The sequence below is a fragment of the Stenella coeruleoalba genome (assembly GCF_951394435.1).
Source record: "Stenella coeruleoalba genome assembly, chromosome: 6".
NCBI lineage: Eukaryota > Metazoa > Chordata > Mammalia > Artiodactyla > Delphinidae > Stenella > Stenella coeruleoalba.
This window is the reverse complement of record NC_137151.1, coordinates 54,461,944-54,482,630: the sequence shown is the minus strand read 5'-3', so window position 1 is coordinate 54,482,630 and position 20,687 is coordinate 54,461,944. Positions and strand designations below refer to the sequence as shown.

At 39.9% G+C, this 20,687-nt stretch overlaps 1 protein-coding gene across 2 annotated transcripts; it reads left to right on the top strand.

The window, feature by feature from the left end:
• Positions 1-15,600: 15,600 nt before the first annotated feature.
• On the top strand, positions 15,601-19,992 carry ERMN (ermin; the record flags this gene model as incomplete). 2 transcript variants are annotated; one of them, XM_079924395.1, is made up of 3 exons in its annotated part: positions 15,601-15,865; positions 16,518-16,610; positions 19,469-19,992. In XM_079924395.1, 3 exons carry the CDS (start codon positions 15,625-15,627, stop codon positions 19,990-19,992), a joined length of 858 nt encoding a protein of 285 aa, XP_079780521.1. The 2 variants fall into 2 exon arrangements, with proteins under 2 accessions (XP_079780521.1, XP_079780520.1); XM_079924394.1 differs by having other exon boundaries at positions 15,625-15,865; positions 16,578-16,610.
• Between the last annotated feature and the right edge of the window lie 695 nt (positions 19,993-20,687).

Here is a 20,687-nt window from a genome sequence, read left to right as displayed (position 1 = left end):
TTTTAAAGTTACCTCCATATAGTTCTCCATAAATGAGTGTTTTTTATTTGGAATATTTTCTTTTGATTCTTTTTTAGAGTTTTCATCTCTCTGCTTGCATCACTTATCTGTTCTTGCATGTTGCCTACCTTATTTATTAAAGCTCTTAACACACTAATCATAGTTATTATATTATAAATTACCAGACTGATCTGGCATCTCTGAGTTCTGATGACTGATTTTCCCTTTAGAGTGTGTTTTTTTGTTTTTTGTTTTTCCTTTTGGCATGCCTAGTAATTCTTGGTTGAAGGTGAGACAGGTAAATAGGTAATAGGATTTCAGTGTGAGGATTTATATTAATCTGGCTAGTAGTTGAGCTGTGTTTAGTGTTCACTATAGTGTTAGGCATCAGAGATTTCAAATTCTTCCTTAGTTTTGTCTCTCCTCTTGCCTTTGGGCTTCCCTGTTTACTTTTCCTCAGAAAGAATCTATGTCTTGAAGCTCCTTCATTGGCAACCCACTATTATACTGGAGCCCCCATTGCTGTGGTGGAAAGGTAGGGGGAGCAGAAACATTCAATAATTTTATGATTAAATCTCAGTCCTTTTTGGGGCAGTGTCTCTGAGCTGTCACCTTCACAAGTATTTCTGCACTAGCATAGCTTTTTAATTTCTCCCTTAGGTGAGACAGGGAGACCAGACGGGGCTGGAGAGGGAGGAATGCCCTCCTCCAGCTGGACTAATGCTCAGGGAAAGTCTTTCCCCAGGGAGATTAGACCTTTGTTATGAACAAGACTCTTGGGTATATTTCACAATTATTATTCTTCCTTTTTTCTGCCAGAGCCAGTAGAAGATCCTTCTCAGATCTTCATCATGAGAACCTGGTTGGGTTTCTGGACATAAAGCCCATAAACCTGTGAGGGAACCCCTGAGAAGTGTGGCCCCCAGGCATTTCTCCTCTCACACTAGTCCTCCCTCAGCTTATAGCAAATTGTCAAAGTTATTGTGTGAGTGTTTCTAACAGTTTATGGCTCCAGTACCTTCTGCTCTAAGTAAGCAGGTATCAACTGTGTCTGTCTGGATGAACCCTTCAGATTTGGAGGTTATGTTTTGCCCTGAAACCTCAATTCTCTGATAGGTCCAAGAAAAGTCAGTGACTTTTAATTTATCCAGATTTTTAATTATAAGGATGGAGGTGATGACTTCCGACCTCATTACATGTTAGATCTGAAACTGAAAGTCCTCAATTCTTCTATGTTTAACATTTATAATTCCCAGTCTAAGTGAAGATGTAGAGAATGTGGTCAGTGTGAGGATGAATGAAAACAAAAGGAACAGTGACTACATAAGATGGCAGAGTTGTGATATTGACAAGCTGGAAAAAGCATGAATTTAACCAAAGGTAATATAAAAGAGATAGACTTAAGTTTCTGCCCTTGAGTTCAAAATACATTTTTCAGGGATAGGAAAGGATAGCTGATCTTTAACAATGACATCCATGAAAAAGATCTGGGGCTTTAGTCATCATTTAGACTGCCATGAATCAACAGTGGGGATCAGCTTCCAAAGTAATTAAAGCATTGGTTCGGCTAAGTGCTTATGGGTATCGAATAAGAGTAAAACCTCAAAGGCATTGGGTTAAACTACTTTCTTTATTAAAGAACTTTTTAGAATCTTTAATGTGCTCAAGTTCATCAGGATTTTCCATGAGGATAAAGAACCTGTAGCATTTGCCAAATTTATTTGACCATTGATCTGTTTTTGAATTCTGGCTCTGACATTTAATAGTTGTGAAACACTGGGTAAGATATGTGACCTCCAAGGATCTTAGTGTTCTCTTTTCTAGAACAGAAATAATAATGATTATTTCACAGTCTTTCTATGACAGTTAGATGAGAATAATGTTTGAAAACGCTTGTCATATTGCTGGGCACGTAAGAAGCTCTGAGTAAATGTTGAAAGTTTCCTTCAAGTTGTTGTTTTTTTTTTTAAATTTCCGGCCATTACCTTGAAAAAGATAGTTAGGAATAGGTCATATTTAGAACATCTAGCAACGAATATGATTTAGTCATTTACTAATCAACACATTGGTCTAGGAACAACCTTTGATTATTTGGTCATGCCGATGTCAGGAGGGTGCCAGGTGATGGGCAAAGGCAGTGGTGGACACTCAGGGAGAGATTTAGAACCATGACTTTTTATCAGTTATAGGGAAACTATTTTAATACACAGTGTATCTATGTTAGTATATATCTGACCCCTGTCAGCCCTGTACACAGCATATGACAGTATGTTCAGGTAAGAACGTTTGATAGTGTAAAGCTACTCAATACAATGTTATATGATGAACCAGAGAAATTTATTCCAGAAAAGGGAAGACTTGGGTGATGGGGGTGGGCATGAAAGCTGTCTTCAAATATCTGAAGAGTGTCAGGTAGAAGAGAAACTAGACTTGTTCTGGGTGGTTCCAGAGGGTTCAATCAAGCACAACTGATGTGTGAAAGCTTTAGGGCATGAAAGTTCACCTCCATACAGGGATAAGTTTTCAGAACTCAGAGCAGTTCAAGCACGGCTGAATTCTCCATTATTTAACGATATTCGAAAAGAGAATAGTCAAGTGCCTGGAATGGGTGTTGTGGAAGGGATTCAACTATTGAACCGTTGGAGTCATAGATTCAGCTCAAAGATCCCTTCATCCCTGAGCATCTTTGATTCTATGACCAAGAGGCAGGAGTCTCAGTGGTAATTCTGTTATTTCTGTGAGTTACTTATATACATTATGTCAAGTTTATTCCCCTCTTTAGCCTCGAAAATAAAATGAGAGCATGAAACTACATGAGTTAACTAGAAACATAAGCTGCTGGTACGATAAACCTCTTTACGCCTGAGGGCTACTAACCCAAAGAGAGACAAATAAATGCAGAGTGTACATATCCTAGAGATGTACACAGCAACCCAAACCTATCTGAGGTCAGCTCATTTTTAAGAAGCCTGTTTAAATATTTCAAGTTTTCTTAATTCAATACATTAACCATATATTTTAGTTACATATTAATGTCAATTAATTTAGTGAACAAGGAACCAGAGAGAAGAGGTAGAGCTGGGAAAAAGGAAGGTAATTGGCAGAAGGATGTTCTCTTTTATATGCCTGGCTCTTTTGCCTCTCTTTATGTCTTAACTTCTGCTTCATGAAACCTTCCACTCCTATGAGGTTTGAGCTTTTCATCTGTAAATGGAGTGGGTTGGGTAAGATACTTTGTTTATTCGTTTAATTAAGCATTTATGAAGTGCATCCTTGGTGGCAGGCATTGCACTAGTTCTCTGTGATGCAGAGACACACGTCCTGGCTTGCCCTTAGGTGCTCTGAGTTCACGTCAAGTCAGTGACAAGACGGCTATGATCCTGGGCTGCCAACATTGTCTTTAAAAAACTCCTCACTGGACTCAGCCTGAAATGATTTGCTTCGCTCATATCAAATGAATGACTGTGAAAGACTGTGAACACAGGAATGCTCCATCTATACACATATTCTTATTATCCAAAAGCCTATGCACAGAGTGCGAGGGATTCAAAATGAGAAAGGAAACAAATCACTTTAATTTCCACGAATTTCCCCTTAAGGATGACTATGAGTTCTGAGCCCTGTCATTCTCTTACGCACTTTTTTCTTCTCCCTCAGGATTTTGGATGGAAGAAGTGGCAAGTGGTTGCTTAAAATTTGTTGCAAAAGTGAGCCTCAGGCATGAATTTTATTGTCAGCCATAGAATCTCTTGAGAACATAGCCTGGGAGACGTTACCCTTTAAATTATGTTTCTTACTGTAGATAGTAAAACTAAGTATAACCTTTAGGCTTTTAGGTACACATTAGCTCTTTCCCTCAAAACCAGCCTTTCACAGAGGTTGCTAGGACTTCTCTATCCCTTTAGTCTTTCTGAACCTTGACTTTTATTGAGGATGTATTGGTTTTATTAGGCAGCTCATTTTTTAAAATTAAAACTGCAAACAAGTATAACGTTGCAAGTCTATCCATGAACACCAGACTAAAGAATGTTATTAACCATGGGAATTCAACATTGGGATATTGTAAAGTATAAGAAGTGAAGACCAACCTATTAGAAAAAAAATTTTAAAAATCAAACATGGGAAGGTGGAATGCATTAAAAGGTGGGCTGTGACTATACTATTAGTTACCTGTTCCCCTGGGATGTCTATTAAATAGAAAAGCTCTACAGGAAATTTGGTCCCTTATTTGACTAATAGCTGTTTAGTCCCTGTGATTTGGTTCGGTTGTGAATAGTGCTATATTTTTATAAAGGGTGGATCGTGTTTAAGAACATAGGCTCTGACCCAGACTTTCTTGGTTTAGATGCTGGCTCCTGGCTCTGTCCCTTACTAGATAGATGACTAGATGGTGCCTAGGTTTCCTCTTCTGTAAAATGGTGACAACCAGAATACCTATCTCAAAGATTGTTGTGAAGACTAAAGGGCTATTGCTTTCAGAGCTCATTGACCAATCTTGGTACATAGTAAGTGCTAGCGCGTGTTGGTTATTATTATTACTACTTTTATTTTGAAATTATTACTGTTATTCCAGAAATTTATTTATTCACAGTCTTTAAGTTCTTAAGTAATATGAATAATGAAAAAAACATTGTCCTCCAAGAGTTACTGCCTTTTATTTTTCCTTGTTTAGGTGTGTGTTGGAGGTTAGAAAGTGTAGTATTACTTATCAGAATGTGTACCAGAATCACCCAGGTGTCTGTTTATAGTGCATCTTCTGGACTTCAACCAAGTTAGAATATCTGGGAGTACAGTCTAGAAACCTAGATTTTAAAGGAGGTGCCCAGAATATTCTGAGGCAAACTGAATGTTGAAGATGACTGAGTAATGCAGGCATGGCCTCTTTTGCTTAATCACAGCAACAGGTCCGTTTCTAGAGCATATATTAGACACCAGCCACTGAGATCTCTGGATAGGATCTCATTAAGCCCTCATAAGAGGCCTCTGATGAAAGGATTTGCCCAAGAGCTACTGGTGAGGGGGCACATTGAGGGATAGGGTGGGGTCTACCCGGCCAGAATCTAGGGCTCCTAAACAGGCCAAGCGCATCACATCCTGTCTGATCACGTGCTCCTCCTCTGTGGAGGCTTTCTGCTCTGGGAAATCCGAGCCAGAATATTCACCTCCAAATCAGTGTCAGCTGACTTCTAAAACTCTCTACATGAAGACTGTATTAGCCAATGTGTATTCTACTGAGAGGTTCTGTCCAGTGAGCAACCAGGAGGGTGACGATGAGAACACTGAGCACAGTCTTCTGTGGCACCACAGAGCTGCTTTTTTTGGTTTTGCTTTGTTTTGTTTTTTGCGGTACGCGGGCCTCTCACTGCTGTGGCCTCTCCCCTTGCGGGGCACAGGCTCCAGACGCGCAGGCCGAGCGGCCACGGCCCACGGGCCCAGCCGCTCCGCGGCACACGGGACCTTCCCGGACCGGGGCACGAACCCGCGTCCCCTGCACCGACAGGCGGACTCCCAACCACTGCGCCACCAGGGAAGCCCCACAGAGCTGCTTTTATTTCACTTTCTAACAAACTCTGCCTGTTTGCCAGTAGGTGGCGTCTTCGAAAGCCATACCACAATCCTACACCGTGGAAAACCCAACTCTTAGATCCTGAATCCCTAATACTTAATTTAAATAGATAAAAGCAGATTTGTAAAAGAAGGACAAGAAAGGGATCCGAGATATATTCAAATGAATTTTATTGTCACATTCTAATGCCAGAAACCTCTACTGCCAACTCAAATCTTGTGTATATAACATAGACTGTGAACTAGGTGGTGTGCTTGCCCCTGTAGAAGTACAAAAACAAATCACGCAAAGCCTGCAAGTAGCCAACAATATATTAATAAATAGCGTTGTTGCTAGTATTCGGCTCTCACTACGTATCAAGCACTGTACCGGGTGATCCACATATATTTTGTCACGTAATTTAATCTCAAAAACTCCATGAGGTAGGCATTCTCCAGATGTTCTGAAGTTCTGAAAGTTCCAGACATGGAGAAAAGAATACTCCAAGACATGCAAACGGGAGTCACATGTGGTAACACAGAATACTTCTCTGTGGCAAGGGTAGAAACAAGAACGGGGCAATTTGGGGTGATCAACCTGGAAAGTAGCTGTATTGTGTTACAAGGAACTGGTACTGAAAATGGCAAGCAGTGGAGCAATGGGCAAAAACTGAGTTTCTCTGTGTGTGAATGAACATTTGCTGTGAAGCACATAATGTACTTGGAATTTGCAATATTACCATTTGGAGTTGGGAGACAGAGAATTGAAGACTGGAGGTGGGCAACCAGGTAGAAGACTATTACTACGGTCCACATCAACAATTCCCAGAACCTATATTTACCTTGCTGTGCAGACCCCACAGAGCGAGTGTGCTGTTCTTCTACATTTCTCTGAGTCAGATGGCTTCTTTTTATTTTATTTTATTTTAATTAATTAATTCATTTATTTATTTTTGGCTGTGTTGGGTCTTCGTTGTCTGGTCTTTGTTGCTGCCCGTGGACTTTCTCTAGTTGTGGCCAGCGGGGGCTACTCTTCGTTGTGGTGCGTGGCCTTCTCATTGCGGTGGCTTCTCTTGTTGCGGAGCACGGCCTCTAGGCACACGGGCTTCAGTAGTTGTGGCACACGGGCTCATTAGTTGTGGCTCACGGGCTCTAGAGCACAGGCTCAGTAGTTGTGGCTCGTGGGCTCTAGGAGCTCAGGCTGCAGTAGTTATGGCGCATGGGCTTAGTTGCTCCATGACATGTGCAATCTTCCTGGAACAGGGCTCGAACCCGTGTCGCCTGCATTGGCAGGCGGATTCTTAACCACTGTGCCACCAGGGAAGCCCCCAGATGGTTTCTGAAGTACATTTCCTGTTTGGCTTCAAGTTTCGGGGTGCAGGGGGGTGAATAAGCTAATCAATAAATAGAGCTTTCAAATCATTGCTCTCCTCATCTAAACGTCAGAAGAATCTGCACAGCTGTCCAGTGTTCCTCATTTGGATTCAACACAAAGGATTTACAAGAAATTCTAATCTCTCTGCAGATGTATTTCACTCATTGAGAGTGTGTGAATTTTTCCTGCTTACCCTGAAACAGTCTTCTGAGCTAAGTTACCAGAGGCATCTTTGAGGAGATTATATTTGTTCATGGTCACATCATATCACCTTTGTACAAAAGCAGAGATGACTTGTTTTTTCTTTTTTTTTTCCTGAAGGAAAAAGGTGTTTAATTATTTTGTTGCCTTTCTCCTCTGAAAAACAATATGTTGCCTTAAACTCCTAGTGACATTCAAAATAGTTCAGGAGGGCTGCTGCTGGCAGTGATATGACTTTCATAGCTCTGCTTCCCCTGGAGGATGATAAAATGCTTTCAAACTACCAAAGAGTGTGTATGCAGTTAAAAACTTTCTTTCTGTGGTTTTATAAACACCTGCACAAATTCCTTTTATTAACTAACATATATGGTGTGTCCGTGAATAAAGAAACCATTCTTTCCATTAAAGCGCATCAAGAAAAATCCCACTGTAAGTAAGACAGGATTATTATAATTGCCTGGCTAAAAGCCCAGCTCATCGGGGACACTCCTTCGTGCATCTAGGAGAGTATACTCTTAAAATTATGGCCAACAGAGTGAAATGATTTCATTCCATGGGGCTTCCCCTTCCTTACCTGTGCGATTGCTCTGCAAGGGTCTCAAACATAATTCATTCTCTACTGCAAGGATTGATGTGTAAGAGAGATCTAGGGTTCAAGGTTTTCATAGTCACCTGTTATTTCATACATTTTTAGGATCAGTTTCTGTACATTTTTAGGATCAGTTTCCACCAAGCCAATGCACTGGGGTATTTGTAGTGGCCACAGGCTGGTGCTTACACACTAATCCCAATTCAAGATAGGAAGGATGAAGCCACGGTACTCACCCAGGTGTGTGTTATTAGATGGAACAGATGCCACCATTGTTTGCAATGACCCTCTACAACAAATCATTCTAAAGTGTGTCAATGACTGAAGTTTTCCCAGGGACTACAGGAAGGGATAGGACTGAAGCTACATTAGATCTAAATTCCATGTATGTGTGTCAGTCTCGGGAGCAGCCCACGCATTGCCTCCTACTGAGTGAAAAAGAGCCTTTCAGTGATCTAATGATACCTATCTCAGAAGTCAAATTTCAGCGTTTGGTTTGTAAAAAAAAATCTATGCATATGTAGATAAGATAGGGGTGGTCCTGTTCCTTCTCTCTCAGATAACAATAAAAATAATATCTCCTCTTCATGGTTCTCTCCTATGTGCCAACCTTGTGCCTGGCACCTTGTACATATTAACTTGCTTTTTACTGTTACGCGACAAGGGATGTGTTACCATTCTTATTAATATGAAGGAATGGGCTCAGGTAGGTTAAGTGACTTTTCCAAAGCTACATGGCTAGCAGTCATAATAATAGTAACATAACTAAGTAACGATAAAACAATAAACAAAAAAGAAACAAGTATGAATGAATATCTATTATGCCACACGGTGCTAATCAGTTTCCCTGGATTAACACATTCAACTTTTACAATTCTAGGAGGAATATTATATTAGAATCTATCTTTTACTGATGGGAGACCTGAATCTCTTCAAAAGGTAGGCATCTGCTAATGTCTGGTTTTTGTTTGTTTGTTTGTCCTATAGTCCCTCTCATTGTCTTTGCCCATTTTTCTGCTCAGGAGTGGACACCTGTCCCAGGCCTGGCAACTGGAGGATTCTATCCCCCAAGTCACAACAACTGGCTCGGGAGTTAACCCATGCCCCAAAGTGGCCCAATGAAGACCATCCCAGGGACTTGGGCTGGAATTAATGGGAAAGAAATGCTCCTGTTTCATATTAATAATTATCTTGATAATGTAAACTTAGGGTTGCCAGAGAAGTATTTGCTATGACCTTGGGAGAATTTACCTGAGAAACAAGCCAGTATAGAGCAAAGTAGAACAATAAGAGAGAGAGAGAGAGAGAGAGAGAGAGTGTGAAAGAGAGAGAGGGAGAGAAATGAAACTTTCCGGAAGCCAGAATAATTCTCCTTTCTGTGGAATTTGTTTTGAATTGACTCTCTTTCATTTTCAACCAGTGAAACATTATATATCAAAGAAATGGACACCAAGAGTGAAAGGTAGATTATAGACCTTAAAATGTGGGATTGGATAACTAGGAGTGATGAGAAGAAATGAGAATTCTCTCATTCCTGATTGTGAAACTGACCATCATTGCTCTAAACTGTCCCCTCAAATCTTGATTAGGACCATTTCCTACTAAAGATTGAATTTTAGAAGACTTGATAGAAAAATATCAGGATGCTTGAGAGTTTGTAATTTTCTTATAGTTTTTAGCAAACTGCTACAGATAAAGTCAAACCTGTACTGATGGACAGATGAGTGAGAAGAAAATACAACCTTATTATGAGAGTATGAGAGGTCTTCTTGGCCAGTAGGAAGCAATCCAAGATGATTAAGATTCAAAAATATATATCCCACAAATAGTTGGAAAAGCTGAATTTTCTGCCCCAAGGCAGTCAATGAAAATGAAAGCAGAGAAACAAGAAACTCAGTGTATTAGTTTCTTATTACTGCTGCAACAAATAGTCACACATTTAATAGCTTAAAGCAGCACTAATTTATTCTCTTTCAGTTCTGGATGTTGGAAGTCTAAAATCAAGGTGCTGGCAGGGTTGTACTCCGTTCAGAGTCTTTGTATTCCATTTCCTTGCCCTTTTCAGCTTTTAGAGATGATTCATGTTTCTTACCTCACGATCCCTTCCTTGTATGACTCCAACCTCTTGCTTTCCTGTGACATCTCCTGTGACATCACATTTCACCTTCTTACCTCTTTTTTTTCAGGGCCCTTGTGATTATTACATTGGATTCAATCTGATAATCCAGGATAATCTCCTTATCTCAAAATCCTTAATTTAATCATGTCTGCAAAGTCCCATTTACCCTGTAAGGTAATGATTCACAGGGTATGGGAATTAGGGGCTTGGACACCTTTGCGGGGTGGTCATCTTCCGGCCTATCACACTCAGCTGGAAATCTTATGGGACCTAGAAAAAAGTTTCACCCAAATACCTCCTAATCGTCACCTTCCTTGGAAGAAAGAGAGAAAGGTTACCTGTGACACTGTTTAAATCCTAGGATCCAAACAAGTGCAAAGCCAATTCTGGACTTTCTAGTGAAATGATCTATTAAATCCAGAGTTTAAGATTTTTTGAATTGAGTTTCTGTAATCTGCGACCCAAACATGCCTGATTTGTACACTGGCTCAGGGTCACAAAACAGCAGAGCAAGGGCTTCCCTGGTAGCGCAGTGGTTGAGAGTCCGCCTGCCGATGCAGGGGACATGGGTTCGTGCCCCGGTCCAGGAAGATCCCACATGCCGTGGAGCGGCTGGGCCCGTGAGCCATGGCCGCTGGGCCTGTGTGTCCGGAGCCTGTGCTCCACAACGGGAGAGGCCACAACAGTGAGAGGCCCGCGTACCGCAAAAAAAAAACAACAAAAAAACGAACAGCAGAGCAAGATTTCATGCCAGGTCATCTGATGACCGAGTCCAACCTCTTGATCATTATAGGGGTCGCTGATGATAATGCTCATTAGCCCTTTATTTGAGGGGGGGGCCTCTTAATTCTTGATTCGTGCTCTCACTCCCACCTGCCTGCCTTGGCCACAGGGATTTACGTTGTGGCTTCTTGTTCAGGGCTATACTCTCTTCTAATCCTCACCAAATTCCTAGCCTGTTTCTTCCAGTACTTTTAAAAATATGGTAAACAGTAACTCACTGAGAAGCTAGGCCCCAGATTCTAGGGCTGCAAAGACATGTATCTTTCCTGGGGTATAAGAAAGACTTTGTCTTTAGAGAGATAACTAACTATCCCCTTCCAACCGATCCCATCTCCAAGACTGGAAAGCATGCTTTTAGTAAAAAACAGTTGAATTTTTAAATTTTGTTACATTAAATTCTTAAACCTCAACTGTTACCCACAGACTTCACTACTGGCTGCCTGGAAGACACCATCCTTTGCTTCAAGACCTTATATTGCCCAAATGATAGCTATTGCTTCAAGCTAGGCTTAAATATAAACACAAGGTACGAAGATGGCATAAGATAATCAACTTAATCTAATTTATGCAAGGTGGTAGGCAATTATTGTTTTTCGAAGTGAGATATATGATTACTGATTGATTTTATGATGTTATAATATTTTGTATTTCTGTAACAGTTCACTTTAGCTGGGCTGTCCCGTCAATTTGGAATGTTAGTCCCTTAAGTGAACCAAATCAGGTTATCCTGGCTCCTTAGCTGGACCTAATATAGCCTTAAGATTCATCATTTGGCATTTGACAAGTGAAATGTGGGTATCTGCATAATGTAATTTTGATACTTTTTAAGTTCCCATGTGAAAATTCTTTCATTATCATATTTTGTTATAGATTTCAGAATGGTTATATTTATATAATATCCTTTACCATTTAGAATAATAACTAGGGAAAAAACATAAATACTCCAGTAAATTCTCTTTTAAAAAAGTCATATTTCATGCAGTGAAAATTATGCAATGGTTTTTTTTTTTTTTTTTTCTGCGGTACGTGGGCCTCTCACTGTTGTGGCCTCTCCCGTTGCGGAGTGCAGGCTCTGGACCCGCAGGCTCAGCGGCCATGGCTCATGGGCCCAGCCGCTCTGCGGCATGTGGGATCTTCCTGGACCGGGGCACAAACCCGTGTCCCCTGCATTGGCAGGCGGACTCTCAACCACTGAGCCACCAGGGAAGCCCATATGCAATGGTATTTTGAAATGAGGATCCTTAATGCAAATTCAAACACACTTTACAAATCGTAGGTTGTTACAGTCAATGGGTGACAACATACCTTTTAATAGATAAAATACCCTGTGTTTTATTTGGTTGTTAGACTCATTTTGGAGCTAAATGGTTTTTGTGTTGCCATCTACTTATAGGAAAACTTATACACGTTACAAAACATTTTACCTGGCTTTTTATAGAAGTGAACACACTGGTTAGCCGAGGCTGATAGAAGTCTGGATCACTTTTCTATGTTTCTAAATCTGAAATAATTCTAATGCCCCCCAAAAATGTCAAAGCAAGGCATTAGAAAAAAGATGATCCTCCCCCCACCCCCAAATTTTAATCCCCATAAAAACTAAGCTATAGGTACAAGTTGCAAGTTGCTATATGGTCATAGCAATCTAAGAGTATGAGAGAGAAACAAAACTTTGCTGTGTCCCTGAAGTACTTGGCAGTCTCGAGGGAACTGACAGATGTTGGAGACAGGATTTCAAAGCTAATGTGAGCGCTTCTACATTTTTATGTTTATTGCTGGGCATTCGGTTGAATTAGTACTATTTCCTGCCCTTCTGCATCTCACAATCTAGTATGTCCCCATACTTTCCTAGCTTTGGTGTTAGTCTCTGCATCCTCCCATCTGATTCCCCCTATATTTTCTTCTTGCCCTAGATCCTGGGCTGTTCTACCTCTAAGCTAGTGGGGGTGGATCGACCTGGCCCTGAAGCTCCAGGTTCTGATTTTTGAATTAAGAGAATAGCTCTGTTATTTCTGCTGGGAAGGAAACTCCCTGACCCTCCCAACCCTGTCCTCAGCAGCTGGGGTGTCTGTCTTGGGAAGGCCTTGATGACACCTCAGGCCTTCTGTTGCCCTTTCCTGGCTAGAGCTACTTCTGCTGCCGAGGCGGTTAATTCATCAGGCTGGAGCCCAGTGGGTTCTCTGGCCCAAGGAAACACTAGCACCCCGACCAGATGGCTCTTGGCTTCATCTAAGCTGCAAACTCTCAACAGTAGGTTTACCAGCTGTGTGACCTTCAGCAAGTTTCTTAATCTCTCTGTGTTTAATTTTTCTATTCTGCAAAATGAGGCTAATAATAGCACCTTCCTTACACTGCTGTTTTGAAGATCAAATGTGTTACTATTTGTGAAGCATTTGAACAGTGCCTAACATATAATAAATCCTATATGAAAGTTTGTTAAAAAAAATAAAAACAAACAAAAGAAGAGCATTAGGATATGCCACTCCAAAATATGTCTCTTTGGCATAAGGATTATTTTGAGCTAATTTTTTTTGAGAAACTGCAGACACTGGAGAAGCTCAGAAAATAGAAAGTTATCTTTTGTAAGGGAAATTGGCACTTATAAAGGAGATCTCCCTTTGTAAGGGTGTCTCCCTCTCGGTACCAGGAAAAGAAGGATAACTCTAAAACATAACAGAATCTTGTCAATGGAGAAGGCAGCCACGTAAATCTGCATAACATACCATACCCTTGTTGACTGTGGTTTTCCTGGAAACCTCTAACTGGCCTCCTCTGTTCCACCCCCAGCACACACCTTTCTCTTTTGTCTTTAGCTGGAGATGATATTTATGGGAGTGGCATAGGCCATCCTAGGGAATTACTAGGTTTCCCTGGGTCTCTCCCATGTATACATGAGGCATATTTGTTAAATTAATTAGACAAGGAGGCCATTGGACTAATGTGGCTCTAGTGCCTGGTGGCCTACATAAGCAAACCAAAATAAAAGCCTATATATTCCTCACGCTTCCTAGATCAAAATGCTAAGGACAACCAGTCATAAACAGCCAGCTAGGTTTTAAGCTGTAGTCAATCAATAATTTCCTTACTTTGCTTCTGCCTTTTCTCTATAAAAGTCTCCCCATTTCCTGTCCCATACAGTGCTCCTAGCCACTTCTGTTTTAACATTACCCAGTTAGAATTGATTTTTGCTCAAAAAAAACTCTTAAAATTTTTAATATACCTCAATTTACCTTTTAACAACATATTAATAAACGTCTGTTCCCTTTTCTCTTGTTAATCTATCTTTTATTACAGGGATCTCAGACAAGAACTCAGAAGAAGGTAGAGGGAAAGTTAATTTTCCTCCTGTGCAGAAACAAACAAACAAATAATCAGTGTGTTGGGTAGAGAAGAGTTAGTGATGACAAGGGAGAGAATTCTAGGATCATAGAGATATCCTCCAAGTATGTGGGGAAAGGGGATGAGACCAGAGTGCCTTGTATTTGTCGTCCCTGATATAGACCCTAATGCATTCAGCCCTAGACACAGGTTTAAAGATGATAAATGTGCAATTACTCTCAAACCTCTATTCTTCTTCCCTTTAGAAAAGATCTTAAATGTATTCTCTAGGGAGTAACATTCATTCATTTATTCAACAGTAATTTTTTTTTCTCTATTCAGTACCTACTTATTTCAAGGCAGATGCTACATGCTGGGGACACACATAAGTAAGTTAACCATGGTCTCTGCCCAGATAAGGCTTAGATTCTAGTTGGTGAGAGACATTATGCAGATAACTGTGCAATTACTTATTTAATCACAACTGTGAAGAGCACTCTGAAGGAGAAAGATAATGTGTAACAGGAGTCCCATCCTAATCCTGTGGGTCAGGGAAAGTGTCTTTAAAGAAATGGTATTTCAGAGGAGCTGGTTAGGCCAGGGGTTTGGCCTTGAGGAAGAGAAGGGCGTTCCAAGCTGAGGGAGCAACATGGGCAAAGGCTCTGGAATCATTTTGCACTAGATGAGATTCAACAAAGAAAAGAATTAATGTCTTACTTTAAGAAGGAAGGAACGGTAGGTGGCAGATGTTTTATATAATCACCTGTTTCCCCCAAAGGCAGACAGTGTGGGTGCCTTATAATTTTACCAGCACCATGAAACAGCAGTAGGGAATATTGAAAATAATTCTGATTGAGGGAAGGGAAGATTTCATGGAGGCAATTATACTAGGGTTTTACAGGATGGGTTGAGCTACAATAGACATGAATAAACTAGAGGATAAGAAGCTATAGACCAAATACATCACTGAAATGTAAAACGTTTGGTATTAGCAAGACGGCAGAATTTATGCTCGTATTTTCTTAGATCTACTTCTCTGGGCTCCCGAAAGCATACCGTGGAATCCGCTGCCAGACCACTTACAATAAAGTTGTCCTGTTTACAGGTTTTTGATAAGCTGTTTTTATTCTTTAATAAATAAGAAAAGAGGCCATTGTCCTTTACAAAATAGCTGAGGTTGTACTTGAACAAAATCTGTTTGGAAATGTTAAGCTGGTTACACAGAACTAATATGCCTCAAGGTGGTCATTCTCTCTGGATTAAAGCTGTGGAACAATTGTGGCTCCTGTTACAAGGAAAATGACAAAGGGCCATTATGAAAAGGGACAAAAATCTCTGTTCCCAGAGGGGGACTGACAAGCTGAAAGTCCCCCTGTACATGCCAACACAAAAGGCTGATTGCCTCGGATTGTTTGTTTATGTAAATCAAAAGGCTGCCATTAATTCTGCAAGTGGGACTGCTGAGCAACAAAGAAGGTGGTGATTGGCCAGATTCTCGCTCATGGGTTGGTGGCAAATCTGACAAATTCTATTACTTTTGTGCTATGCTCTATCTGCACACCTTCAGGAAAAGAAGCTTGTTATTATGCACTAAAGGGAATCATTTGTGTCCTTAGAGTAAGAGCTGGATTTGAAGGCAAGAGAACTTCTCAAGGATTTTCCCCAAAGCTCTCTCCAAGTCGGACTCAACTGTACATCATGACAGACGTTCCAGTGACATTCAGTCAGGTTGAGTGTAATGGGGATACACCCCCTGAAAACGGTCAACAAAAAATCACTAAAATCACGGAAAAAGCCAGTGATATGGATGGCACCCCACCATACTGCAGGGTAGAATCTAGTCTTGAAGATGAACCCACGAAAGGAAGTCAGGAGAAAAGTGAAAAATTACAAGAGAACATACTGCTCCACTCGTCCATGGATGAGAAGATTCTAAAAGGTAAAGCATTTTCCTCTTCTATAATTTGCTTGATTTGATTTGTAAACTCACTCAGGAATCTTTGGGTGAACTGTTATGACAGGAATAAGCTGCACATCCTCCCACCCTTGCCCCTGCCCAAATGCAGTCCCTTATCCTACAGGGGCTGCAGAGTATAAGGACTAAACCTCTGCCCTGGGTCAAATCCAGGCTCATTTATTTGATAGCTCTGTGACCCTAGACAAATTTCTTGGCTTCCCGAAGCCTTGGTTTTCTCATTAGAAGAAGGCAGAATAATAGTTCTGATATTTGTACAGTTGTTGTGAAAATTCCTGTTGGTTAAATGTTAACTACTGTTATTTATTATTATATGGACAGCACCATTATTATTCAGTCAGAAGAAATTCATAAATTCAACTTTTCTTTCTAAATCTACCTGGAAGTGTCTGAATTCGTGGTACTATAAACTTACATAGACATTAAAGGAGAGGTTACCGTTATGCTTATACATAAAAGGAATCAGTGAAGAAATGAGTTGGAAGAATGAAATAGTTATTTTTGGTGACCACAAAAATCAAAGACCTCGACCTTGTTAGAGTCTTCATTGGTAATTTATTTATCTTAGACTACTTAAATGTTAAAATATTAATCTTGTGGGGGGTTTTCTTCCCAGAAAAACCAGAAGAGAATCTCTATATTGCTCATAAGGCTATCACAGATCTTTCTCTCCAAGAAACGAGTGTTGACGAAATGACATTCAGAGAAGGTAAGAGGAACTTCCATTTTGTACACAGAAATTGTTTGATGGAAGGTGGAAGACAGTTTTTGCATGGGATGTTACGTGAGTGTGGTATTGAAAAAGCAATCCAGGTAATGCTTTCAAAAACTCAAAGCTGCTATAGGCAGATAAGGGAGTCTGGATTTATCTGTGGGTTCCACCTGGGAAAGCATTACACACTCTTCAAGACTGAGACTGCATGGATCGGTAAAACTGATTGGCACACTTTGACCTGATGATATGATATCTGCGTCTTAATAAGTCAGTCTACTAAATAAACCTTTCCTTTTGATTAAGTGTCTTCAAATCTATGTCAGGCGCCTTGCAAGATGTAAACATTTCGAAAACGGGTTTATCTTAAAAGTTTACCATTGGCATACTGTTTAAAATAATCTTATGAATTTATTTATCTATAGGAAAATTCTAGGCCTCTGCTGTAAGCACAAAATGGTTACCTAATTCTTGTCAAAGAAATCTTCCAGGTGATGAAGTTAATTTTACTTGTGTTCTTTCAGAAAAATGGGAGAAGAAAAAGAACATTGATTTTTAAATGACTGTATTATTTTTCAAATAAACTCAAGAGTCTAAGAGACACAAAATCTTTTAGACTTCTAAGGAGACACCTACATTCAAACAATTTCAAAATAAAGTGGAAGATAAAAATCTACCAGTTAATCATTCATATCCTCTCTTGCAGCCATACACATCTTATCTCAAAATTGAAGTCAGCTTGGTAGACCTAAGTGATTTAGCTTAGTTAGGACCTTAACAAGTAAAACATTGAAGAGATTATTGGTTGAAATATTAGAACATCACACAAAATAGTAGATGCCTAGGAGGATAAGGTTGTTGGCAGTTTCCTGGGTTTGTCCCCTTTGCCTGGACACCTCTCAGACTGTCTGCTGACTACATACGGTGGTCCACTGTGTAGTCACTCAAAGAAGAATGTAGTAAGCAACAGTCACTGTCAAGCTCTTACATTATCACAGATAATTTATAAGACCTAAACCGCATGAAATGGACTAAATAACCTCTCACCCTAACCCTTCTACTGCCAATGAGCAAGCGAATTCTGAGAGGCAGGGATCTCAACCTTTCAACTAGAGCCCCTTTCAAATTTGTGATCAGAAAGTCACTGGAGACAATAGTTTTCTATGATCTTTCATTTCCTTCAAATAAAGAATAAAAGCAGTCTGGATTTTTAAAGTGGATGATCTCAGGGTGAGTTTTTCCCTGCATGAATCCTTTTGTGTTTGGTGGAACATGTTCCTCCTGTAGGGTTAGAAGGACACATTATGGTGTTTTTTATTTTCACAATGGCAAACAGCTATAAAGTCCCCAAAGAGAATACTCCTGAGTTGAGAAATAGGAAGATGTTAAAAATACTTAGAATTATAATTTAAAGTCAAGAAGTAATTTCATGCATGACAACTCCATGCCCAAGTCACGAATATGAGTAAAAAGATCAGTTTCTTTGGTTCTTATGGAAAAGAAGAAAACAAAACAAAGCTTAAAATTATAGCAAACATTCGAATACATATTTATTTATGATGTAAAAAACACTGACTGGATGCCAGTGGCCTGATAGGAGTTGTGCACAGCTAATGAGGAGAGATGAACCACCTCCACTTCTATCTCTTTGTGTAAGTTTACAATCTGATTCCTATAGTTGGGAAAACAAAACGAAAAGAGAATGAAAAATCTCTGATGGAAATGGACTTGTCAACATCTTTCAGTGAAAATAGGAAATTGTGGAGGAGAAGGGCAAAGAGGAACAGTGCCTCTCGCTTTATATAAAGACTGTTATGGTGTTGAAAGGGAATAGTGAACGCAACCCTGAGTCATGTGCACTGCAGGTTGAAGCTTCCCACAGAAGTCCTTCAGGGCTGAAAGCTCTGAGAACAACCTCTACTCTCCTATTATTAATTCATTTTTTTCATGCTCAATAAATATTATTGAGGATATGCTGATAGGATGTGTTTGAAAAGTGAAATTTGCAATGAATTAAATGAGCCTCTTAAAAGTCACTGCATGGTACCAAACAACTTAAGTTAATTAGTTGTCGGTTAAGGACATGTCGAAAATAATAGGCTAACCTAACACTCTGTAGATACGACCTCAACATGATTTTTAAATCTTGACTCACTAGAAATCAGTAGCAGATCTTAGGCTCTAGCGTGTGTCCTTTCGTGGACTTGATGCGTCCATTAGCCCAGCACATGACTCTTGGCCATCTGTACTCCTCCTCCATAGCTGGAACTTTAGGACTTGAGAACTCTGAGAAGCATGGTGGTAAACACTGAATTTGCTACTCTGAGTGTGACCAGTCACTGGCAGTCATTATTTCATTATTTTTACTGTTGGAAGAAAGCCTTTTTTCTAACTTTCCTTGAGGAGTGTGTGTGTGTGTGTGTGTGTGTGTGTGTGTGTGTGTGTGTAGGAGCTAGGTCCAAATATTTTTTAATATATTCACATATCCACTCGTGATAGGCTAGACAGGATTTTTAAAAGTGTGTCTCAGGGAATACCAGTATCACTAGATACAGTAGTCCACACCAAAAATGTTCCATAGTCAAATGAGGTTGGGTTGCTGGATGCTAATATCCATTAGTATTTTAAAGGCTTGGATAAATTCTGAAGAGGCTTACTTCATTGTGCTTAATGCAGTGTCTTCCAAGCTAATTTGATGGTGTAGCCTGTTTTATTGTATAAAACATATTAATAACCCATAAAACAATATCCCATAAAATGTTTGGTGGAAAACGATTGTCCAGAAATATAATCTGGAGAATCTGTGGTATTTTGAAATCTCTACACATATCAATTGCCAATTGATTTTGCTACAGGACGTCAGTGGGAGAAGATTCCTTTGAGCAGCAGTTACCAAGAACCAAGTAGACGAAAGGAAAGGATTGCTGAACAACCTTTAGGAGAGAGAGAAGATGAGGATCTGAAGAACAAAACTCAACATCAGGCAATGGAAATTGAATGGCTAGGATTTCGGAAACCAAGCCAAGCTGATGTGTTACATTCTAAGCATGATGAGGAGCAAGAGGTTTGGGATGAAGAAATTAATAATGATGATGATGATGATTGCAAAGATGATGAAGATGAAGTTCGAGTGATAGAACTTAAGAAAAAAAATGAAGAAGGTTCTCAGTTAAAAGAGGAAGGCGATGCAAGTGAGGACTCCCCACTGAGCAGCCCCAGTTCCCAACCTGTCACACCTGATGAGCAGCCAGCCTTCGGAAAGAAGGGTGATATTTCCAGAAATGCTTATTCAAGATACAATACGATATCCTATCGGAAAATCAGAAAGGGGAACACCAAGCAAAGAATTGATGAATTCGAGTCTATGATGCATTTATAAACTAACTGGAACTGAGAAGTTCTCATGCCCACTAAAGCAAAAGCTAATTCTCTTCTCCTGAGATGCATCTTTGTATGCCTTGAGTCATCCCCTATAAAGAAGTGGAAGCTTAATCTCTGTTTCACTGCAGAATAATGTGGAAATAACCCTAGGCAAAACTCAGTCTGGTAACCTCAAATCAAAAAGCTTTAGATTCATTCTTGGATATTTGCTTTTTAAATCCTCACTAATATAGCCTGTGTGCTAAGCACTAAACAGTTTGACTTTAAAAGTAGCAATGCTGGGAAATGTAGTCATCAAATGAAAGAGGACTATTTGAAATGAAATGTATTTCTTTTGGTGTCTTTCTTCCTGAGGGTGATAGAAAGTCTGGTATCAAATCTCTCTTTCTTTAAAACGTGGTTTTATAGACTCTGGCAATAAACTTTCCAAAATACTTTGCCTTTCCTATTATCTTCAGATTTTAAGTTGTTTTTCTTGGCATTTACGGAGTGAAATTCTGTATAGGCTGCCTTCCTAGGTGTTACCATTCACTGAATTTTCTCACTAGAGGGGCTGAGCAATTGTCAGTCAGGAAAATTCTGTTTACTAAATGTTGGCTTTATGTTCTCAAGATGAATTAAAGCCATTGTGAGATTGCCACAGGGAGGGGCTGGAAGATTGGTGGGCAATTGACTAGAGTTATATCAGATAGA